The sequence below is a fragment of the Symphalangus syndactylus genome, chromosome 10 (assembly GCF_028878055.3).
Source record: "Symphalangus syndactylus isolate Jambi chromosome 10, NHGRI_mSymSyn1-v2.1_pri, whole genome shotgun sequence".
NCBI classification, from domain to species: Eukaryota; Metazoa; Chordata; class Mammalia; order Primates; family Hylobatidae; genus Symphalangus; species Symphalangus syndactylus.
The window spans coordinates 108988242-109007439 of NC_072432.2; the positions used below are offsets into that span (position 1 = coordinate 108988242).

The window sequence follows — 19198 nt, forward strand, 5'->3', positions numbered from 1 at the left end:
GAGATCACGCCATTGCACTCCAGCCTGGACAACAAGCGTGAAACTGTGTCTCCAAAAAAAAAAAAAAAAAAAAAAAAAAAAAGGGGGTGGGGGTGGGGAGGGGACATTTGAAAAGGATGTTACATTTTTTTTTTTTAAATCTTCCTTTACACTCACACTAAAGGTCAGAGCTGCAATGCAATATGGATTCTCGGGCTTCTGCCCAGTGCATGGCTACATGGTCTCTACAGTTTCCTAGTCATGCAAGTGTGATGGGAGAAAGGCTGTACCGTAGCTGCGCTCAGTTCTCAGTGCTACTCCCGGAGAGAGCAGGACCCTGTTTAGGGTGATGATCCCATAGTGGGTAGAAACTCTGAAGTACAGAGGGACTCTGGATGTTGCCCGCTTAGAAAGGAAAGAGAGTTTGCCCCAGTGGAGGTCAAAAGCATCACTCCACAGTCTGAAAGGAGAGGGGGAGAATGTACAGTCTTCTAACACCCAGGGAAGTAAAGTAAATTCACTGCAGAACACAGTTGGGATGTGTTCACTGAAAGCAGAGGTATACATATACAGGGTGGCAGAACCGCTGCTGGCCAAGGTGAAGGGGCCAGAACTGTATGTGGAGAGGTGGAAGATGCTTCATGAGCTAAATCCCAATCCCAGGGGAGCTGGTAAGACCACGGTCAACTCAGTGTTCACTGACAGACACACTTAACCTTATCTCCTATTTGGTCAGAGCAGGACAAGCAAAAGTGTGTTGTGAGGTATGGGGGAGAACATATGGTATTGGTCCCTGCAGTCATGGCAGTCAACAGATCCTTCGGCAAAGGGACACCAACTACTAGTACCTCATATTATGCCACAGTTAACCCTAGATCAAGTTCGGCATATATTTCATTCTGAAACAAACGTTTTCCTCTCATGCCTTTGACAGAAGAGAGGCACTGGATTCTCGATGAAGCCAGGAAAATTCTGTTGAAAACGTCTGGAGGCACGCTTTTTTCTGATTTGAGGGGAAAAAAGTTTATTTTTACAAACAAGCCCAAATCCTTGTAGCAGATATGTGGAAAGTATTAGAAGAAAAAGTAGATGGCTGCTTTAAGACATCTCCAGACCAGGCATAGTGGCTCACACTTGTAATCCCAGCACTTTGGGAGGCAGAGGCAGGCCAATCACCTGAGGTCAAGAGTTCGAGACCAGCCTGGACAACATGGTGAAATTGTGTCTCTACTAAAAATACGAAAAAGTTAGCCAGGTGTGGTGGCAGGTGCCTGTAATCCCAGCTACTCGGGAGGCTGAGGCACGAGAATCACTTGAACCTGGGAGGTGGACTTGAGTGAGCTGAGATCGCGCCGCTGCACTCTAGCCTGGGTGACAGAGCAAGACTCTGTCTCAAACAAAAACACATCTCCAGTATTACATGTTTGCTAACTACGGATTACTTCAGCTTCTTGGTCACCATGGACCTCTGAAATACTCTTACGAACTACTGAAGAACCTTTTTGAAGGAGAAATACTGTCATATGGAGATAAGCAAGAGTGGGAAATCAGCATGCTCACTTTGGTTGTGTTGAGCTGATCTGGGATTGCCTTCTGGAGCTTATTGAAAAAGAAATGAAAAATGACATATCATCGTCTATTCCCAACTTCATCATTTATCTGCTTAATTCTGACTATATTCTTTTCTGTGGACATACTGTTAGAAATACTGAAGGCATTTTAACGTTTTCTTTAAATACCATTTCTTAAAATTAATCATGCTTTATGTGACTATTCTTCAGTGATAATATTTCATCTATTCAATTGATATCATTTCTCAAAATGTAGTAATTTTCTGATACAAAGGAGAGAGATATGGTAAGGTCTCTGATGCATGAATGCTGTTGCTTTTGTAAAAAATCAGTGTTGACACCTTATTTTAAATGTTTTATTGGTAATGAGAGTGGGTTTTGTACATCATGATCTTCAATTTAGTATACCCATGTAGAATTTTTTTTTTCAGAGTAACTATACTGGAATTGAATAAAGATTTTCAAAACTTTTCTTAAAAAAGAAAAAAAAAGGATTCTACTGCTTTTGGTTGTTTTCATTATAGGCACAGGATTTCCCTGGGCCTTGTGGGTATCTATAACTGGTATGATATATACAGACATGTTATGTATAGACTTATCTATCTAGAAAGAGTGTATTATAACTGGTTTGTATCTGTTTTACATATTATACAGTTGACCCTGGAATAACAAACGTTTGAACTGTGTGGGTCCACTTACATATGGATTTTTTTCTACCATATGTGGTTCAAAAATACAGTATTCAGGGGATGTGAAATGCTCATACACGGAGAGCCAACTTTTTGTACACATGGGTTCCCCATGGCTGACTATGTGACTTCCATATGCAAGGATTTGGGTATAAGCAGGTGGTCCTGGAACCAATCCTTTACATATATGAGGGATGGACTATATAGTTCTTGAGTTAATATTCCTCCATCAAATCTTCTGTTAATCTTTTATTTTTAAATGAGAGTCAAGAAAAGACAAAACCAAGAAAAAAAAGTAATGAGGATAAGCTATGGCTCTAAGAAAAGTGGTTAGCTAGATGTCTTTGTAATCAGGTAATGTGACTGGTAAATCAGGGAATGATACAAGTATTACACAGAAAACATGTCAGTTCATATGTGCTTTTTCCTACCCAGGAGTTAAAATAGCAGAAGCACAGGATTATAACCTCTGGCAGGAAGAAAAAAAGCCCTGAGCTCTATGGCTGCAAAGTGAGTTCTTTCAGCTGTTTTAAGAACCTTGAAAAATGAATGTCTACATCCATGGCTTCTTACCAGAGGCACAACCCCAGTCTTCTAAGACTTCAAGGATTTATGGCAAGGTATACTTCCTCTATACTCAGAGATCTACTTTCCTCTGCAGTTTTAGCATCCAGAAGCGAGCATTTCTATTCTGCTATTTTTGTGCATTTAAAAATATCCTGTAATAGGCTGATTTTCCTCCCCGTCTCTGCAAGAACCAATTAATGTTTCTGTTAGTGCTGTGGTCACACAGTTGCATAGGTTTTGGGTGGTCTACCCCAGGCCTATTATTCCTATGAGCTCTATTAGTTTTAGAGTACAATTTTGCAGACTATAAGATTTTTTAAGAACATATATATTACGTTACAGCAAAAATGTCTGTATTCCAAGCCCCAGTTTCTTTCTATAAATTTACTATTATAGAAATCAAACATGATAATACATATTTAACCCACTGGTTGGCCCTAAATAATAGGCTTCCTAATGCAGCTTTGTTACTTTTACCTTAATATTCTCATACAAACAAAAATGGGTATGAGAATGGGCTTTAGTAAACATCAATCCTAAATTATGTATTCCAGGCCTGTGTCTGGGACATCTCTTCCTTTAAAGGTAAATGGAATTAATTTCAAACAGCTTTTAGATGAACTGGACCCAGTGTACTCCAAACCTCCCCCATTACCAGGGTTGTTCTACCTGGGCATCAAACTCAGATACTGTGTAGCTTTTCAGTACCCTTAAAGACAAATGTTATACAAACAGCAAGAACTTAAAATGTACAACTTTTCTAAATATATAATATCAAAAACTACATTTAAAAAGTACATACCCATATATGCTGCCCAGTGGATAGCACGCCTATCTTTCTTGTCAAAAGCATTAATATTGGCACCTCTAGACAAGAGTAGTTTGACCATCTGGAATAAAAGTAAACACAGTGTCACCAAAATTGTGAAGCACAATTGTCTATGAATGTACATTTGTGACAGTTACTTATCTCAATTTCTCTGGCACTAAATTTCTGCAGTTGCTGAACAGAAGGAGCTAGACTAAATACTGAAGGTCATTTAACATAACAGGACAAAACATGAAAAAACGGTTAACTGTGGGTACTACTGAGGTCAGGCATCAGTACCTTTTTAGGATGCCACTTTGTGCCTTGGTATTTTATGAACTAAGTACAAATTTGGCAAGTCTAAGGCTGAAATATTTAATAAGAGGTTTTGTTCCTATTCATAGTCCAAAATGTTAAAAGTGCATTCTCACTCTAGAAATGTCTTAAATTTAATTCAAACACAAACATAGTGCCTACAATATAATTATACCTGAAGGTCACTGCATAGTCTGCTTACCTCACAATGTACCAAAAATAATAATTGCAACTAACCACATTTACAATAATTTCTCCATTGGAAGGCTACTGCAATTTCAAATAGGGATACATCTGTAACCTTAACTGCAGTGGAGGCAAGGATTCTTTATAATGGAAAATCAGAAAAGTACAGTAGTCTCCCCTTATCTGCAGTTCCACTTTCTATATTCAATTACCTGCCGTCAACCACAGTCTGAAAACAGGTGACTACACTACAGTTACAGTGGGATATTTTGAGAGACAGACTACATTCATGTAACTTGTATTAAAATCGTTCCATTTTATTATTATTATCTCTTACTGTACCTAAATTATAAATTAAATTTTATCATCAGTATGTATAGTAAAAAACACAGTATCTATAGGGTTTGGTACTATCCAATGTTTCAGGCATCCACAGGGGGTCCAGGAACATAACCTCTGTAGATAAGTGGGAACTACTTTGAAAATGACATGGCAGCCACTAGCTCCCAGCCACAGAATCTTGGGAATGTTACTTTACCTATGAGTTCCTATCCCTGCAACAAAAATGAAAGACTAGACAAGTTGGCTTCAAAGGTTCTTCTGTTACCTTCTCTAATCTTTGGTGTACACATAAACCCCAATCTTTGCTATGACACCTAGCACAGACAACGTTCGTTGTGTAAGATAAATAGCAATTTTCTTAAATTGTTTTGATGGTTCTGTCACTAAAGTATTATCTTGACTAAATGTAAACTACTAAAAAGCATGTTTTCTAAATTCTGCCTTCCTTTGCCATTTACTTCTGGAAGAACAATAACATATCTCTGTCTTCACATATTTTTCCTCCCACAATAATAGAACATACTTTTGCTGTTGTGTTAAGAGTTGGTAGTGTTCTCCTTGGTCACCCCAGGTTGACTGTGCACAGGTAGTATCTACTACATACATTTCTAAATTTGAGAAAGTTATAAAAGGAGGCAAAATTAGACAAAAATGAGAAAGATAAATAGTTCTATATGCCTTTACTATGCAAAAATGCAAGTTCTTTAATAACTGCGGGGTGGACAGAAGGAGAGAAAAATCATGGTCTAATTGAATGCCACCTACCTCACCATGTCCACTGAAAGCTGCATGATGTAATGCAGTCCTCCCTGCTCGATCAGATACGTTTACATTACTCAGAAGAGGTACCAAAGCTTCAGCACACTTTACAGCTTTATTAGCAGCAGCTATATGTAAAGGGGTTTGCCAATTTTTGTCTCGAGCATTAACATCTGCAGAATGCTTCAAAAGTACCTGAACTGCTTCCTAAAACATATGAAGATAAAAGTTATAAAAGATTAATGAGTTAAAGAGTTTGAGAAATTATTTCTATATATAGTGTGCATGTGTGTATAAATATGTATCTACATATGAAGAAAATAAAAAAGCTCTCATAGAACTCACTATAAACAAGTAGGAATCTACCCAAGGAAACAAAATATTTTGAATGTAAAGGCGATACTCAGAGTACTCAGAGCCATATAAGATGCATCAAGATCAAACATTCCCTTTCCTTACCCTACCATTAAATGCATAAACATTCCTATCAAAATGTGCAAGAAGAAATACTGACAACTATTATTCAAAAACATTCATTTCTTGTATCTTATTTTTCTAGGTAACAAGATACAATTTATACTTTGAATAAATAGTTTTTTGGTTTTGTTTTAAGAGACAGGATCTTGCTCTGTTGCCCAGGCTGGAGTGCAGTAGAGCAATCACAGCTCACTGTAACTTCAAATTCCTTGGCTTAAGTGATCCTCCCACCTTTGCTTCCTGAGTAGCTAGGACTACAGGTGCATGCCACCACCCCTGGCTAATTTTTTAATTTTTTTGTAGAGACAAGCTCTTGCTACATTGCCCAGGCTGGTCTCAAACTACTGGCCTCAAGTGATCCTCCTGCTTTGGCCTCCCGAAGTGTTGGGGTTACAAACGTGAGCCAGTCATAGAGCCACACCTGGCTCTTTGAACAATTTTAATAGATTTTTTACATTGCATATATAAAAATTAAAAACATACTATTTCTCAATGTATTATACATGCTATATTTTACAAAATGAAAAATCACTAGGATCGATTTCATTAAAAAAAAAAAAGACACAACATATACAAGGTTGTTTTTGCAGTGCTGCTTAGAGAGAAAGTTAAGGCAATTTAAGAGTCTACTGTCCAAGGGATTTATCTCCCAGAAGCGCATGGAAAACATCACAACACTACCTCTACAAATTGGACTCATGGCAGGATTCCAAGGAATTCAGTATGCCATCAACATTAAGCAATATAATCAGAACTAAACTCAGCAAATTTTTTCTTCTTTCAGTGATAATCCTAATTTTTAGTAAATTATCTGGGGAACCTGCCTCCAATAATTCAACGTGAGTCCTTTTCTATTTTCCCTAAGTGTCGGCTAGTCTGAGAAATAAAGGGAAAGAGTACAAAAGAGGGAAATTTTAAAGCTGGGTGTCTGGAGGAGACACGACCAAGCCACAAAACCAGCAAGTTTTTATTAGTGATTTTCAAAAGGGGAGGGGGTGTACGAATAGGGTGTGGGTCACAGAGATCACATGCTTCATAAGGTAATAAAATATTACAAGGCAAATGGAGGCAGGGCGAGATCACAGGACCGGGCAAAATTAAAATTGCTAATGAAGTTTTGGGCACACATTGTCATTGATATAACATCTTATCAGGAGACAGGGTTTGTGAGCAGACAACTGGTCTGATCAAAATTTATGAGGTGGGAATTTCCTCGTCCTAACAGGCCTGGGAGCACTATGGGAGACTGAGGCTTATTTCATCCCTTATCTGCAACCATAGAAGACAGATGTTCCAAGAGCGGCCATTTTAGAGACCTCCCCCTAGGAACTCATTCTTTTTCTCAGGGATGTTCCTTGCTGAGAAAAAGAATTCAGCGATATTTCTCCTATTTGCTTTTGAAAGAAGAGAAATATGGCTTTGTTCCGCCCGGCTCTCAGGCATCTCAGGCAGCCTGACCTAATGGTTATCTCTCTTGTTCCCTGAACATCACTGTTATCCTGTTCTTTCTTCGAGGTGCCCAGATTTGATATTGTTTAAACAATTTGTGCAGTTAATGCAATCATCACAAGGGTCCTGAGGCGACGTATATCTTTAATTTACGAAGATGATGGGATTAAGAGATTAAAGTAAAGACAGGCATAAGAAATCACAAGAATATTGATTGGGGAAGTGATGTGTCCATGAAATCTTCACAATTTATGTTCAGACATTGCAGTAAAGACAGGCATAAGAAATCATAAAAGTATTAATTTGGGGAACTAATAAATGTCCATGAAATCTTCACAGTTTATGTTCTTCTGCCATGGCTTCAGCCAGTCCCTCCGTTTGGGGTCCCTGACTTCCAGCAGCAGTAAATGAATGCCAAACTAGATATGAAAATGAAAACGACCAAAACAGAATCTAGGTTCTGATGTCAATTCTATTATTTACAAGGCATACTATTCAAGTCCTAAACTAACCCTAAATGTTTTTACCTGTAAAGGAGATGGGGGTGGGGGAAATAACATCTGCCTACCACTCTTTTCAAGTATGCTATAAAGCACAATAAACTAATGTACATGAAAAGTGTTAGAAAGTGAAAATAGCTATAAATATACAGAGCATCAAGGACGACTGAACAAAATACTATTAGCCATGAATCACCCATACCATTTTAGGCCTCTGAAATCAAAAGTAGTCAGAACCGTTTGAAACATGGGAAATAGCACCAGTACTTAATAGGGATGGCAAAAGACTGAAGAAATGCCCAGTTATCTATCAAATTGGTAGGGAAGTCAGCCAGCTAATCAAAGATATATGGAGGCCTATCACTCCACAATTCCACAACAGTGATTTATCCAAAAGAAAGTTTTAAAAAATCCATCCAAGAATGCTCATAGCAGTTTTATTCCTAACCACCAAAAACCAGAAATGCAAATGTCCATTAACAGAAAAATGGATAAACAGTGTATCTGTACTATTACTCAGCAATGAAAATGAACCAATAATGCATGAAACATGGATAAATCTCAAAAATGCTGAACAAGAGAAGTCGTGACACACGAATACATATTGTATGATTCCATTTTTATAAAGTTCTAGAAAAGGGAAATTATGCTGAGAGAAATCAGAACAGTGGTTGCCTCTGGGGACAGGGAAGACTGACTGAAAAGGGACATGAGGGAACTTGCTGGGGTAATAGAAATCTTCTATATCTTGACTGGGATAAAGGTTACACAGGTGTATACATTTGGCAAAACTTAAGGGTGTATACTAAAAAATTCATGCATTTTAATTGTAAGTTATATTTCAATTTAAAAAGGAGTATGGAAAGAAGAATACATATATGAATACTCACAAAATTATGGAAAACAAGGTATAAACACTATCAAGATTCCTGATCCTCACCTCTGAGAAGAGTACATTGTAACTTGGGGGATCTAAAACTAACACTATATTGGGAAATGTTAGTAGGTATGTTAGTGGATATAATAAATAATTGAAAATAAAATGAACAATTTGTAATTGGATAAACTGGGCAAACACAGAATACTAGAGATGTCAGCCTTGCCTGATTCACTCCCATTTTGGAATTCACAATACAAACATTAAAGCTTCTGGAAAGTTTGGGAAATACTTATGTTCCATTAGTAAAAACAGGAAAATCAATTCTACTTTTTTGTTTCACTAAAAAGCAAGAACAAATCTGGTTCACAGTAGGTAAGCGTAGGTAAGTGGGCACCTAAATTAGGCAATAAACATAGCAATTAAGACACTAGAGTATCAAGACAGATCAAGGTGTGAACCCTGAGTCCATTATTTCCTACTCAGAGTAATACATGTCAGATCACAGGCCTCGTGTGGTGGCTCACGTCTGTAATCCCAGCACTTTGGGAGGCCGAGGCAGGCGGATCATGAGGTCAGGAGATCAAGACCATCCTGGCTAACATGGTGAAACCCCATCTCTAGTAAATATACAAAAATTAGCCGGGCAGGGTGGCGGGCGCCTGTAGTCCCAGCTACCCGGGAGGCTGAGGCAGGAGAATGGTGTAAACCCAGGAGGCGGAGCTTGCAGTAAGCCGAGATAGCGCCATTGCACTCCAGCCTGGGCGACAGAGCGAGACTCCATCTCAAAAAAAAAACAAAAAAAAAAACATGTCAGATCACAATAGCAGTGATCTTTGAAAATTCAGAGAAAACTGAAGAAAATCCTTAAAGGCTGGAGACATTAAAAAAGAAGAGGTGAATTTCTAGAACTACAAATTAAACAGCCTGATGTCATACCCTAGGATAATTCTACATCACATTATCAGTATATCATCATAAGCACACAGAAAATAATGTGGGGATAACCAAGGGCACAGATGATTTTATTAACAAAAAACATTATTATAGTAATCTAAATTCTAAATTTTCAGTTATTAGAGGGAATGTGTAAGAAATGCTGCTGGTGTGTCTTGATTTTTTTTAAAAGCTAAGTAAACATTCCATGACATTAATTCAAATGAGATTATGAAATATGGGATAATGACTGAAGGTTAAACAACTGTACTCAGAGAGTATTTATTATTACCATGGGGTCAGTATAGAAGAGGCCCCACAGTAGCAGTTTTCCCCTTTGGTTCTTTTTTTTTTTTTTTAAGCAATTCTTACCATTGATTTGAAGGAAAGCACAGGAAAAACAAGAGCTTAACATATTTGCAAATAAACACAAAGCTTGGAGGGACCACACAATATCTCATGTGATAACAGAATTTAAACTCAGTTATCTTGATAGACCTAAAATGTAATTCCTTATCAGGTTAAAATACAAGTCGTATGCTCTCCAGTAGTGCAGTGTGGCTTTTTAACACACACACACACACGCACACCAAAAACAAAAACAAACAAAAACCCAACTCCTAATACTCGGATATCCATTTATTCAGAAAAATATGCAGTACTTACACAGAGCTGAACTATATGCTACTCTTAAAGACTGACAGTCATAAATCATAGTAGTAGAGACAGATTGAGACAGCCAGCTAGTAGGAGGTGGTGTGGAAACTATGTCACTGAAGGAGAGTTGGGGAGTCTGGGATATTTAACCTGAAGCAGTCTTTCTTAACCTAGGTTCAGTGAGGTAATTAAGCACTAAGGTAGTACTGTATGTGCTAAGTTAAGTTCTCTCCTATGCATCTACCACTGTGCTAGCTATTCTGTCCTTCGGAGAATTTAGAAAACAGTCACCCCAATCAGCTTGCACAGGATTTAGTTCTCCCATGGCATCTCAAAAATATAAACCAAAAGCCACCTATGGTGAAAAACCCATCTCTCTGTGGCCATAGCTATATTTTCTGTTAAATGTAATAAGTATAGCTACTTGTGCTCTCAGGACTTAATGAAAATAAGTAACGATGGTGTAAGTGATACTCTTGACACTATTGACTAGGTTTTCTAGCAGTTTTACTACTTAGGAGACCTTTTCAAAAGAAAAATGATACTCAGTGTTTACAGAAGTTATATCTTTTTGGAATGGCCACATTTTATAGCTGTTTCTCATAATCCTGCAAAAGAGTATCAATACTACATAGCCTTGTAATTTTTAGTTATCTTTTTCTTTTTTAGATGGAGTTTCACTTTTGTCACCCAGGCTGGAGCGCAATGGCACGATCTTGGCTCACTGTCAGGTCCACCTCCCAGGTTCAAGCAATCCTCCTCAGCCTCCAGAATAGCTGGAACTACAGGCAGGCATCACCAAACCTGGCTAATTTTTTTTTTTTTTTTTTTTTGTACTTTTCATAGAGATGGGGTTTCACCATGTTGGCCAGGCTGGTCTGGAACTCCTGATTTCAGGTGATCTGCCCACCTCAGCCTCCCAAACTGCTGGGATTCCAGGCGTGAGCCACCGTGCCTGGCCAATACCGTATTTTCTTTATCCAGTCATTGACTGATGCGTATTTGGGCTGGTTCCATATTTTTACAATTGCAAATTGTGCTGCTATAAACATGTGTGTACCAGTATCTTTTTCTCATAATGACCTCTTTTTCTCTGGATTGATACCTAAGTGGTGGGATTGCTGGATCAAATGGTAGATTTAGTTATTTAAGGAATTTCCACACTGTTTTCCATAGTGGTTGTACTAGTTTATATTCCCACTGACAGTGTAAAGTGTTCCCTTTTCACTGCATCCACACCTACATCTATTATTTTTTCATTTTTTTGACTATGGCCATTCTTGCAGGAGTAAGGTGGTATCACTTTGTGGTTTTGATTTACATTTCCCTGATAATTAGTGATGTTATTTTTCCATGTTTGTTGGCCCTCTGTACATCGTCTTTCGACAACTGTCTATTCATGTCCTTAGCCCACTTTTTGATGGGATTTTTTTTTCTTGCTGATTTGTTTGAGTTCCTTGTAGATTCTGGATATTACTCCTTGTTAGGTGTATAGACTGCAAAGATTTTCTCCTACTCTGTGAGTTGTTAATGCTGCTGATTGTTTTCTTTTGCTGTGCACAAGCTTTTCAGTTTAATTAAGTCCCATCTATTTATCTTTGTTTTTGTTGCATTTGCTTTTGGATTCTTGGTCATGAAGTCTTTGCCTAAACCAATGTCTAGAAGGGTTTTTTCTGATGTTATCTTCTAGAATCTCTATGGTTTCAGGTCTCAGATCTAAGTCTTTGATCTGCCTTGAGTTGATTTTTGTATAAGGTAAGAGATGACGATACAGTTTCATTCTTCTACATGTGGCTTGCCAATTATCCCAGCATCATTTGTTGAACAGGGTGTCCTTTCCCCACTGTTTTTGTTTGCTTTGTCGAAGATCAGTTGGCTGTAAGTATTTGGCCTTATTTCTGGGTTCTATTTCTGTTCCATTGCTCTACATGCCTATTTTTGTACGAGTACCACGCTGTTTTGGTGACTATGGCCTTATAGAATAGTTTGAAGTCAGGTAATGTGATGCCTCCAGATTTGGTCTTTTTGCTTAGTCTTGCTTTGGCTATGCAGGCTCCTGTTTGGTTCCATACGAATTTCAGGATTTTTTTTTTCTAATTCTGTGAAGAATGATGGTGGTATTTTGATGAGAATTGCATTGAATTTGTAGATTGCTTTTGGCAGTATGGTTATTTTTGCACCATTGATTCTACCCATCCATGAGCATGGGATGTGTTTCTATTTGTGTTGTCCAACTTTTTTCAGCCCTGTTTTGTAGTTTTCCTTGTAGAGGTCTTTCACCTCCTTGGTTAGGTATATTCTTAGCTATTTTACTGTTTTTCTGCAGCCATTGTGAAAGGGAATGAGTTCTTGATTTGATGCTCAACTTGGTCGCTGTTAGTGTATAGCAAAACTACTGATTTGTGTACATTAATTTTGTATCCTGAAACTTTGCTAAATTCATTTACCAGTTCTAGAGAATTTTGGAATGAGTCTTTAGGGTTTTCTAGGTATGCGATCATATCATCAGCAAACAGTGACAGTTTGACTTCCTCTTTACTGATCTGGATGCCCTTTCTTTCTTTCTCTTGTCTGATGTCTCTGGCTAGGACTTCCAGTACTATTTTGAATAAAAGTGGTGAAAGTAGGCATGCCTGTCTTGTTCTAGTTCTCAGGGGGAATGCTTTCAACTTTTCCCCATTCAGTAAAATGTTGGATGCGGGTTTGTCATAGATAGCTTCTATTACCTTAAGATATGTCCCTTCTATGCTGATGTTGCTGAGAGTTTTAATCATAAAAGGATGCCGGATTTTGTTAAATGCTTTTTCTGCATCTATTGAGGTGATAATGTGATATTTGTTTTTAATTCTGTTTATGTGGTGTATCACATTTACTGACTTAGGTATGTTAATAACACCATCCATGCACCCCTGGTACGAAACCCACCTCATCATGGTGGATTATCTTTTTTTATATGCTGTTGGATTTGGTTTGCTGGTATTTTGTTGAGGACTTATGCATCTATGCTCATCAGGGATATTGGTCTGTAGTTTTCTTTGTTACGTTCTTCCCTGGTTTTGGTATTAGGGTGACACTGGCTTCATAGAATGATTTAGGAAGGATTGCCTCTTTTGGAAAAGTATCAATAGGACTGGTACCAATTCTTCCTTGAATGTTTGATAGAATTCAGCTGTGAATCTATCCGTTCCTGGACTTTTTATTTGTTGGCAATTTTTAAAATTATCATTTCAATCTTGCTGTTTGTTATTAGTCTGTTCAGAGATTCTATATCTTCCTAGTTTAATCTAGGAGGGTTGGATATTTCCAGGAGTTTATCCATCTTCTCTAGGTTTTCTAGTTTACGTGCATAAAGATGTTCATATTAGCCTTGGATAATCTTTTGTATTTCTCTAGTATCATTTGTAATATCTCCCATTTCATTTCTAATTGAGCTTATTTGGATCTTGTCTCTTCTTGGTTAATCTTGCTAATGGTCTATCAGTGTTATTTACCTTTTCAAAGAACCAGCTTTTTGTTTCATTGATCTTTCCTATTTTTTTTGTTTGTTTGTTTCAATTTCATTTAGTTCTGCTGTGATCTTCATTATTTCTTTTCTTCTGCTGGGTTTGGGTTTGGATGGTTCTTGTTTCTCCAGTTTTGTGAGGTATGGCCTTAGATTGTCTATTTGTGCTCTTTCAGACTTTTTGATGTATGCATTTAATGCTATGAACTTTCCCCTTAGCATTACTTTTGCTGTATCCCAGAGGTTTTGATAGGTTGTGCCACTATTATCATTCAGTTCAAATAATTTTTCAGTTTCCATCTTGATTTCCTTGTTGACCCAACGATCACTCAGGAGCAGGTTATTTAATTTCCATATTTGCATGGTTTTGTGGCTTCCTTTTGGAGTTCATTTCCAATTTTATTCCACTGTGGTCTGAGAGAGTACTTGATATAATTTAGGTTTTCTTAAATTTACTGAGACTTGTTGTGTGGCCTATCATATGGTCTATCTTGGAGAACAGTTCATGTGCTGATGAATAGAATGTATATTCTGCAGTTGTTTGGTAGACTGTTCTGTAAATATCTGTCAAGTCCATTTGTTGTAGGGTATAGTTTAGGTCCATTGTTTCTTTGTTGACTTTCTGTTTTGATGATCTGTCTAGTGCTGTCAATGGAGTATTAAAGTCCCCCACTATTATTGTGCTGCTATCTCATTTCTTAGGTCTAGTAGTCACTGTTTTATAAATTTGGGAGCTCCAGTGTTAGGAGCATACATATTTAGAATTGTGACATTTTCCTGTTGGACTAGTCCTTTTATCATTATATAATGTCCCTCTTTGTTTTTTTCCTAACTGCTGTTGCTTTAAGGTTTGTTTTGTCTGATATAAAAATAGCGATCCCTGCTCACACTTGGTGTCCTTTTGCATGGAATATCTTTTTCTACCCCTTTACTTAAGTTTCTGTGAGTCCTTACTGTTAGGTGAGTCTACTGAAGACAGCAGAAACTTGGTTGGTGAATTCTTACCCATTCTTCCATTCTGTATCCTTTAAGTAGAGCATTTAGGCCATTTACGTTCAATGTTAGTATTGAGATGTGAGGTAGTATTCTATTCCTCATGCTATTTGTTGCCTGAATACCTTTTTTAAAAAATTGTATTATTGTTACACAGGTCTTGTAAGATTTATGGTTTAAAGAGGTTCTATTTTAGAGTATTTCAAGAATTTCTTTCAAGATTTAGAGCTCCTTTTAGCAGTTCTTGTAGTGCTGGCTTGGTAGTGGTGAATTCTCTCAGAATTTTTATGTCTGGAAAAGACTGTATATCCTCCTTCATTTACGAAGCTTAGTTTCACTGGATACAAAATTTTTGGCTGATAATTGTTTCGTTTAAGGAGGCTAAAAATAGAACCCCAATCCCTACTAGCTTTGTAGGGCTTCACTGAGAAATCTGCTGTTAATCTGATAGGTGTTCCTTTATAGGTTACCTGATGCTTTTGCCTCACAGCTCTGAAGATTCTTTCCTTCATCTTGACTTTAGATAACTTGACGACTATGTGCCTAGGTGATATCTTTTTTGTGATGAATTTGCCAGGTGTTCTTTGAGCTTCTTGTATTTGGATGTCCAGATCTCTTGTAAGGCTGGGGAAGTTTTCCTCAATTATTCCCTCAAATATAGTTTCCAAACTTTTAGAGTTCTCTTCTTCCTCAGGAACACCAACTATTCTCAGGTTTGGAAATTTAACACAGTCTCAAACTTCTTGGAGGCTTTGTTCATTCAAAAAAAATTTTTTCTTCTTTGTCTTTGATGGATTGGGTTAATTTAAAAGCCTTGTCTTCAAGCGCTAAAGTTCTTCTGTTTGTTCGATTCTATTGCTGAGACTTTGCAGTACATTTTTCATTTCTCTAAGTGTGACCTTGATTTCTAGAAGTTGTGATTGTTTTTACCTATTTCACTAAAGAATTTTCCTTCATATTCTATATTATGTTTTTAATTTAAGTTGGACTTCACTTTTCTCTAGTGCCTCCTTAATTAGCTTAATAATCAATCTTCTGACTCTTTTTCTGGCAATTCACAGACTTCGTCTTGGTTTGCATCCATTGCTGGTGAGCTGGTATTTTGGGGGTGTTAAATAACCTTGTTTTGTCATATTACCAGAATTGTTTTTCTGGTTCTTTCTCACTTGGGTAGGCTATGTCACAGGGAGGATCTGGGATTCAAGGACTACCGTTTAAATTATTTTGTCCCACTGGGTGTTCCCTTGATGTGGTGTTCTCCCATTTCCCCTAGGAATGGGTATTCCTGAGAGCCAAACTGTAGTGATTGTTTTTGCTCTTCTGGGTCTAGTCACCCAGTGGAGCTACTAGGCTCCGGGCTGGTACTGAGGAATGTCTGTAAAGAGTCCTGTGATGTGATCTGTCTTCAGGTCCTACAGCTGTGGATACTAGCACCTGCTCCAGTGGAGGTAGCAGGGTAGTGAAGTGGACTCTGAGGGTTCTTGGTTTTGTTTCTGTTTAGTGATCTGCCTTGTAATTTTTAGACTGAAGAGTAGAATTAAGAAACTTACTAGGATTATTTGCTTTCTAACCTACAACTTGCCCTTAAATTCAGGCTGAGCACATAGTTTTTAAAAATTAGGAATTAAGTCTCTGGCAGAATTTGCTGTCTTCCTCTAATGTTAATTTTTCTTTAGCAATTTTTGGTCTGTTTTACAACTTCTGCCAATATATAAATTGTACCTTCTTATGATTTAATCTGGTAAAAATCCATTATTTTAATAGCCATAATCCCAAGAGTCTTAAAACAAAATGCGTAGGTATGGCTAACATGAGTATCTTCCAGTAACAGTAATGTTTATCTTAACTGCTTTTATTTAAAGAAAGATCTTTATGGAGGGCTAACCACAAAATTAATAACATTACAATGGAATTTCAGAATTCAAAGTATTTTGGATAGTATGTCTTAGTTTTTATAATTCCTAGACTTGTCCAACATTGCACAGCTGAAAAGTTGCATATAATAACTGAAGCCAGGGTCTCCAAATCTAAGTTCCATAAATTCATAAGCTATAGCACATCAAAGACCCAGTTCAGAGTTAGGTTGTGTGTTCAACTGCACCCACTGTCCTTATCCTTCTTCTCCTAACTAGGAGGCTACAGCTAATAGATTGCCTCTGTTAATTACAGGGTTTGTAATCCTTCCCAGTCACATTTCACCTTTATGACTCTTCACTTGCCCAGCTATTGCTCTGGGTTCAAGATATAGTTCATCTCATTCCTCAATGAGGAATACAAAGAAGGACAAAGAGACAGAAGCTCCGTAGTTTCTCATGAGGCACTAGTTAGAGTTCCCTTTCCTTCTCCCAAACTACACAGTCCCATGATGGACAGAAAAAGCAGTAGCTACACTTAGGAGTTCCTTTCTTAACCTCACAATTTGAATTACTAAAGAAATACTAGATGAATATAAACTTATACTATCACATACTTTTGTATTTTAAATTATTTTTTAAGCTTTGCAACAAGTTACAACTACTGTAAAGTAGGTAAAAGGGGTGCTTTGGACACAAAGCATTTTAGAAAAGCACCAAATACACATTATAAAGTAAAATAACAGGAAAAAAAAAAAAAAGAAGATTCAGGTTTTTGTCTCATCTCTATCATTTAACAGCTGAGTAGTTTTTCATGAATCATTAACTATATAGTTTCCTCAAGATATCTATCCTACAAAGATGTCCTCAGGACTGAAAGATATGAAAAATATAAAAATACTTTGCAAATAATGAACATTACCTAAAAATGTCAGTTATCTCGACAAGCAAACAATATACAAGGCTGTAAACAAGAAGGAACTATTCTTCCTTGTAATCCCTCTCAAACATTTTAAAGTTGTATATTTATAACCAGTAAAATGTGCAGTCAAGTAATGGTTTTGAAGCTAATTTCAGTATTTAGCTAAGTAACATTTCAATTAATTATTATACATTGATGAGATTATTTCTTGATCACAATCAGTGAAACCTCTGTAAGAGACTATTGTAAACAGGTAGAGAAAAGCCCTGAGGAAGAATATGTAGGAGAGAAAAATGATTTCTCTTCTAGAAGGGACAGAGGTAGGGTTTTCTATTCTCTGCTACTTCAGACTGCAAGAGGCCTTATAAACAAAAGAAGAAATGAAACAATTAATTTGGTTTGTACAAATTCTAAAGTAAAATGACCAGTCAAGGTATCTCAGTAGCTTTTCCTTCTTTTGAAAACATTTGAATATGGATTCACGGGTACGCCTATTTAATGTTTTCACATACAATATATTTACTAAGAGAAATTTCATACCTCACTACAAGATGCAACTGCTCTGTGTAAAGGTGTCAACCATTTGCTGTCTTTGGCATTAACTCTAGCTCCTGCAACAAGAAGAAAAAAATAAATTGAAATATTGTACATAAAATATTTTTAATAAATCTCCTGAAATAGTAGTTACATATAATCCAAATTGGATAAATGACAATTGAAAAAAAACTTATTTTTTACACTTTCTGCTGATAAAAATTACCCTTAGAATATAAAACAAAATTAGCCTTTTAAATTGATATAATTGTCCAATAAAGTCTTAGCTTTTTTGTTTAAAACAAAATAAACATCATTTTATATATAGGTTAGAAAAGCCACCTTTATACAGAGCATATCCAAGGTAAAAATCAGACCCCATTTTAGAATGCGTGTTAAAAAAAACAAATAAATGAATATAAGAATATACTTAGAGATAAAATGTAGACTATTTTAAAGTCTTCATTACATTTCTTTACTAATGAATATATCACGCCATAAGGTAACATGATAACATCAAAATAGTTCTCCAGCCATGATTAAAAACACATTAGTACTATAAAGTTATTGTATAAGATAGAAACAATGGTTACAGACTTAGAAAAATAATTGAGGAAGAAATGAAGCAACTCATGTCTTTCTAGGTTATACCTAAAGCTTAAGAAAGAAATTTTTTTAAACAAATCAATTTTGTACAGTTGTTTAAAAATCATTGTCAATGGACAAAAATTAACCTTAATAGAATGCAAACACATTAAGACAAAAAAATTTACATTACTTGAGGAGGGAATAATTTATCTCCCATATTAAATCCAAGTCAAATAAAAGCAGCACATGCATAGTAGGATAATTCTATTAATATATCTAAGTAGAGAAGAAACAGCCCTGGTTCTTGGAAGTACAGAACTGGCTGATAGATCCTATCCTACAAGCAATCCTAGATTTATATCCCAAATCCTAAATCACTCATTTTCTAAATGATGAAATGCAGGTATACAAAATAGCCTAACGTCAGGGTCAACTATAACAGAAACAAAGCTTCATACTTCCTAACGCTTACATTATTTCTAGGTTTTGAGTGTGAGGAGTCAGGGAATAATCAAGTGCAGTGACTTCAAGTAATGCCTTCAATTAGTAGCTCTGGGTCCCTAAGTAGTTGTGTGATCCCTCTGAACCCAAGTTTCTTCATCTATAAAACAGACTTAATAGTACTCTGTTACAAAGATTAACATATAAAAAATGTGCCTAGTACATAATAGCAAATATGTTAGAGGTAGACTTT

At 36.7% G+C, this 19198-nt stretch overlaps 1 protein-coding gene across 13 annotated transcripts in view; it reads right to left on the bottom strand.

Annotated features, from left to right (window-relative positions):
• Window positions 1-19198, bottom strand: part of ANKRD28 (ankyrin repeat domain 28) — a 205222-nt gene that overhangs the window by 64761 nt on the left and 121263 nt on the right. For 8 of the 13 annotated variants that reach the window (XR_008660509.2, XR_010113920.1, XM_055295488.2 and 5 more), the window contains 3 exons: window positions 17923-17993; window positions 5223-5423; window positions 3609-3696 (listed from right to left, as the gene is read on the bottom strand). Coding sequence is in view for 11 of the 13 variants with exons in the window: in XM_055295488.2 (XP_055151463.1) it covers window positions 3609-3696; window positions 5223-5423; window positions 17923-17993 (360 nt within the window). In the remaining 2 variants the exon portion in view is untranslated. Of the gene's footprint in view, window positions 1-1539; window positions 1579-3608; window positions 3697-5222; window positions 5424-17922; window positions 17994-19198 lie in introns of all 13 variants that reach the window. The other 5 variants (XM_055295485.2, XM_055295486.2, XM_055295484.2 and 2 more) reach the window with 1 other exon arrangement.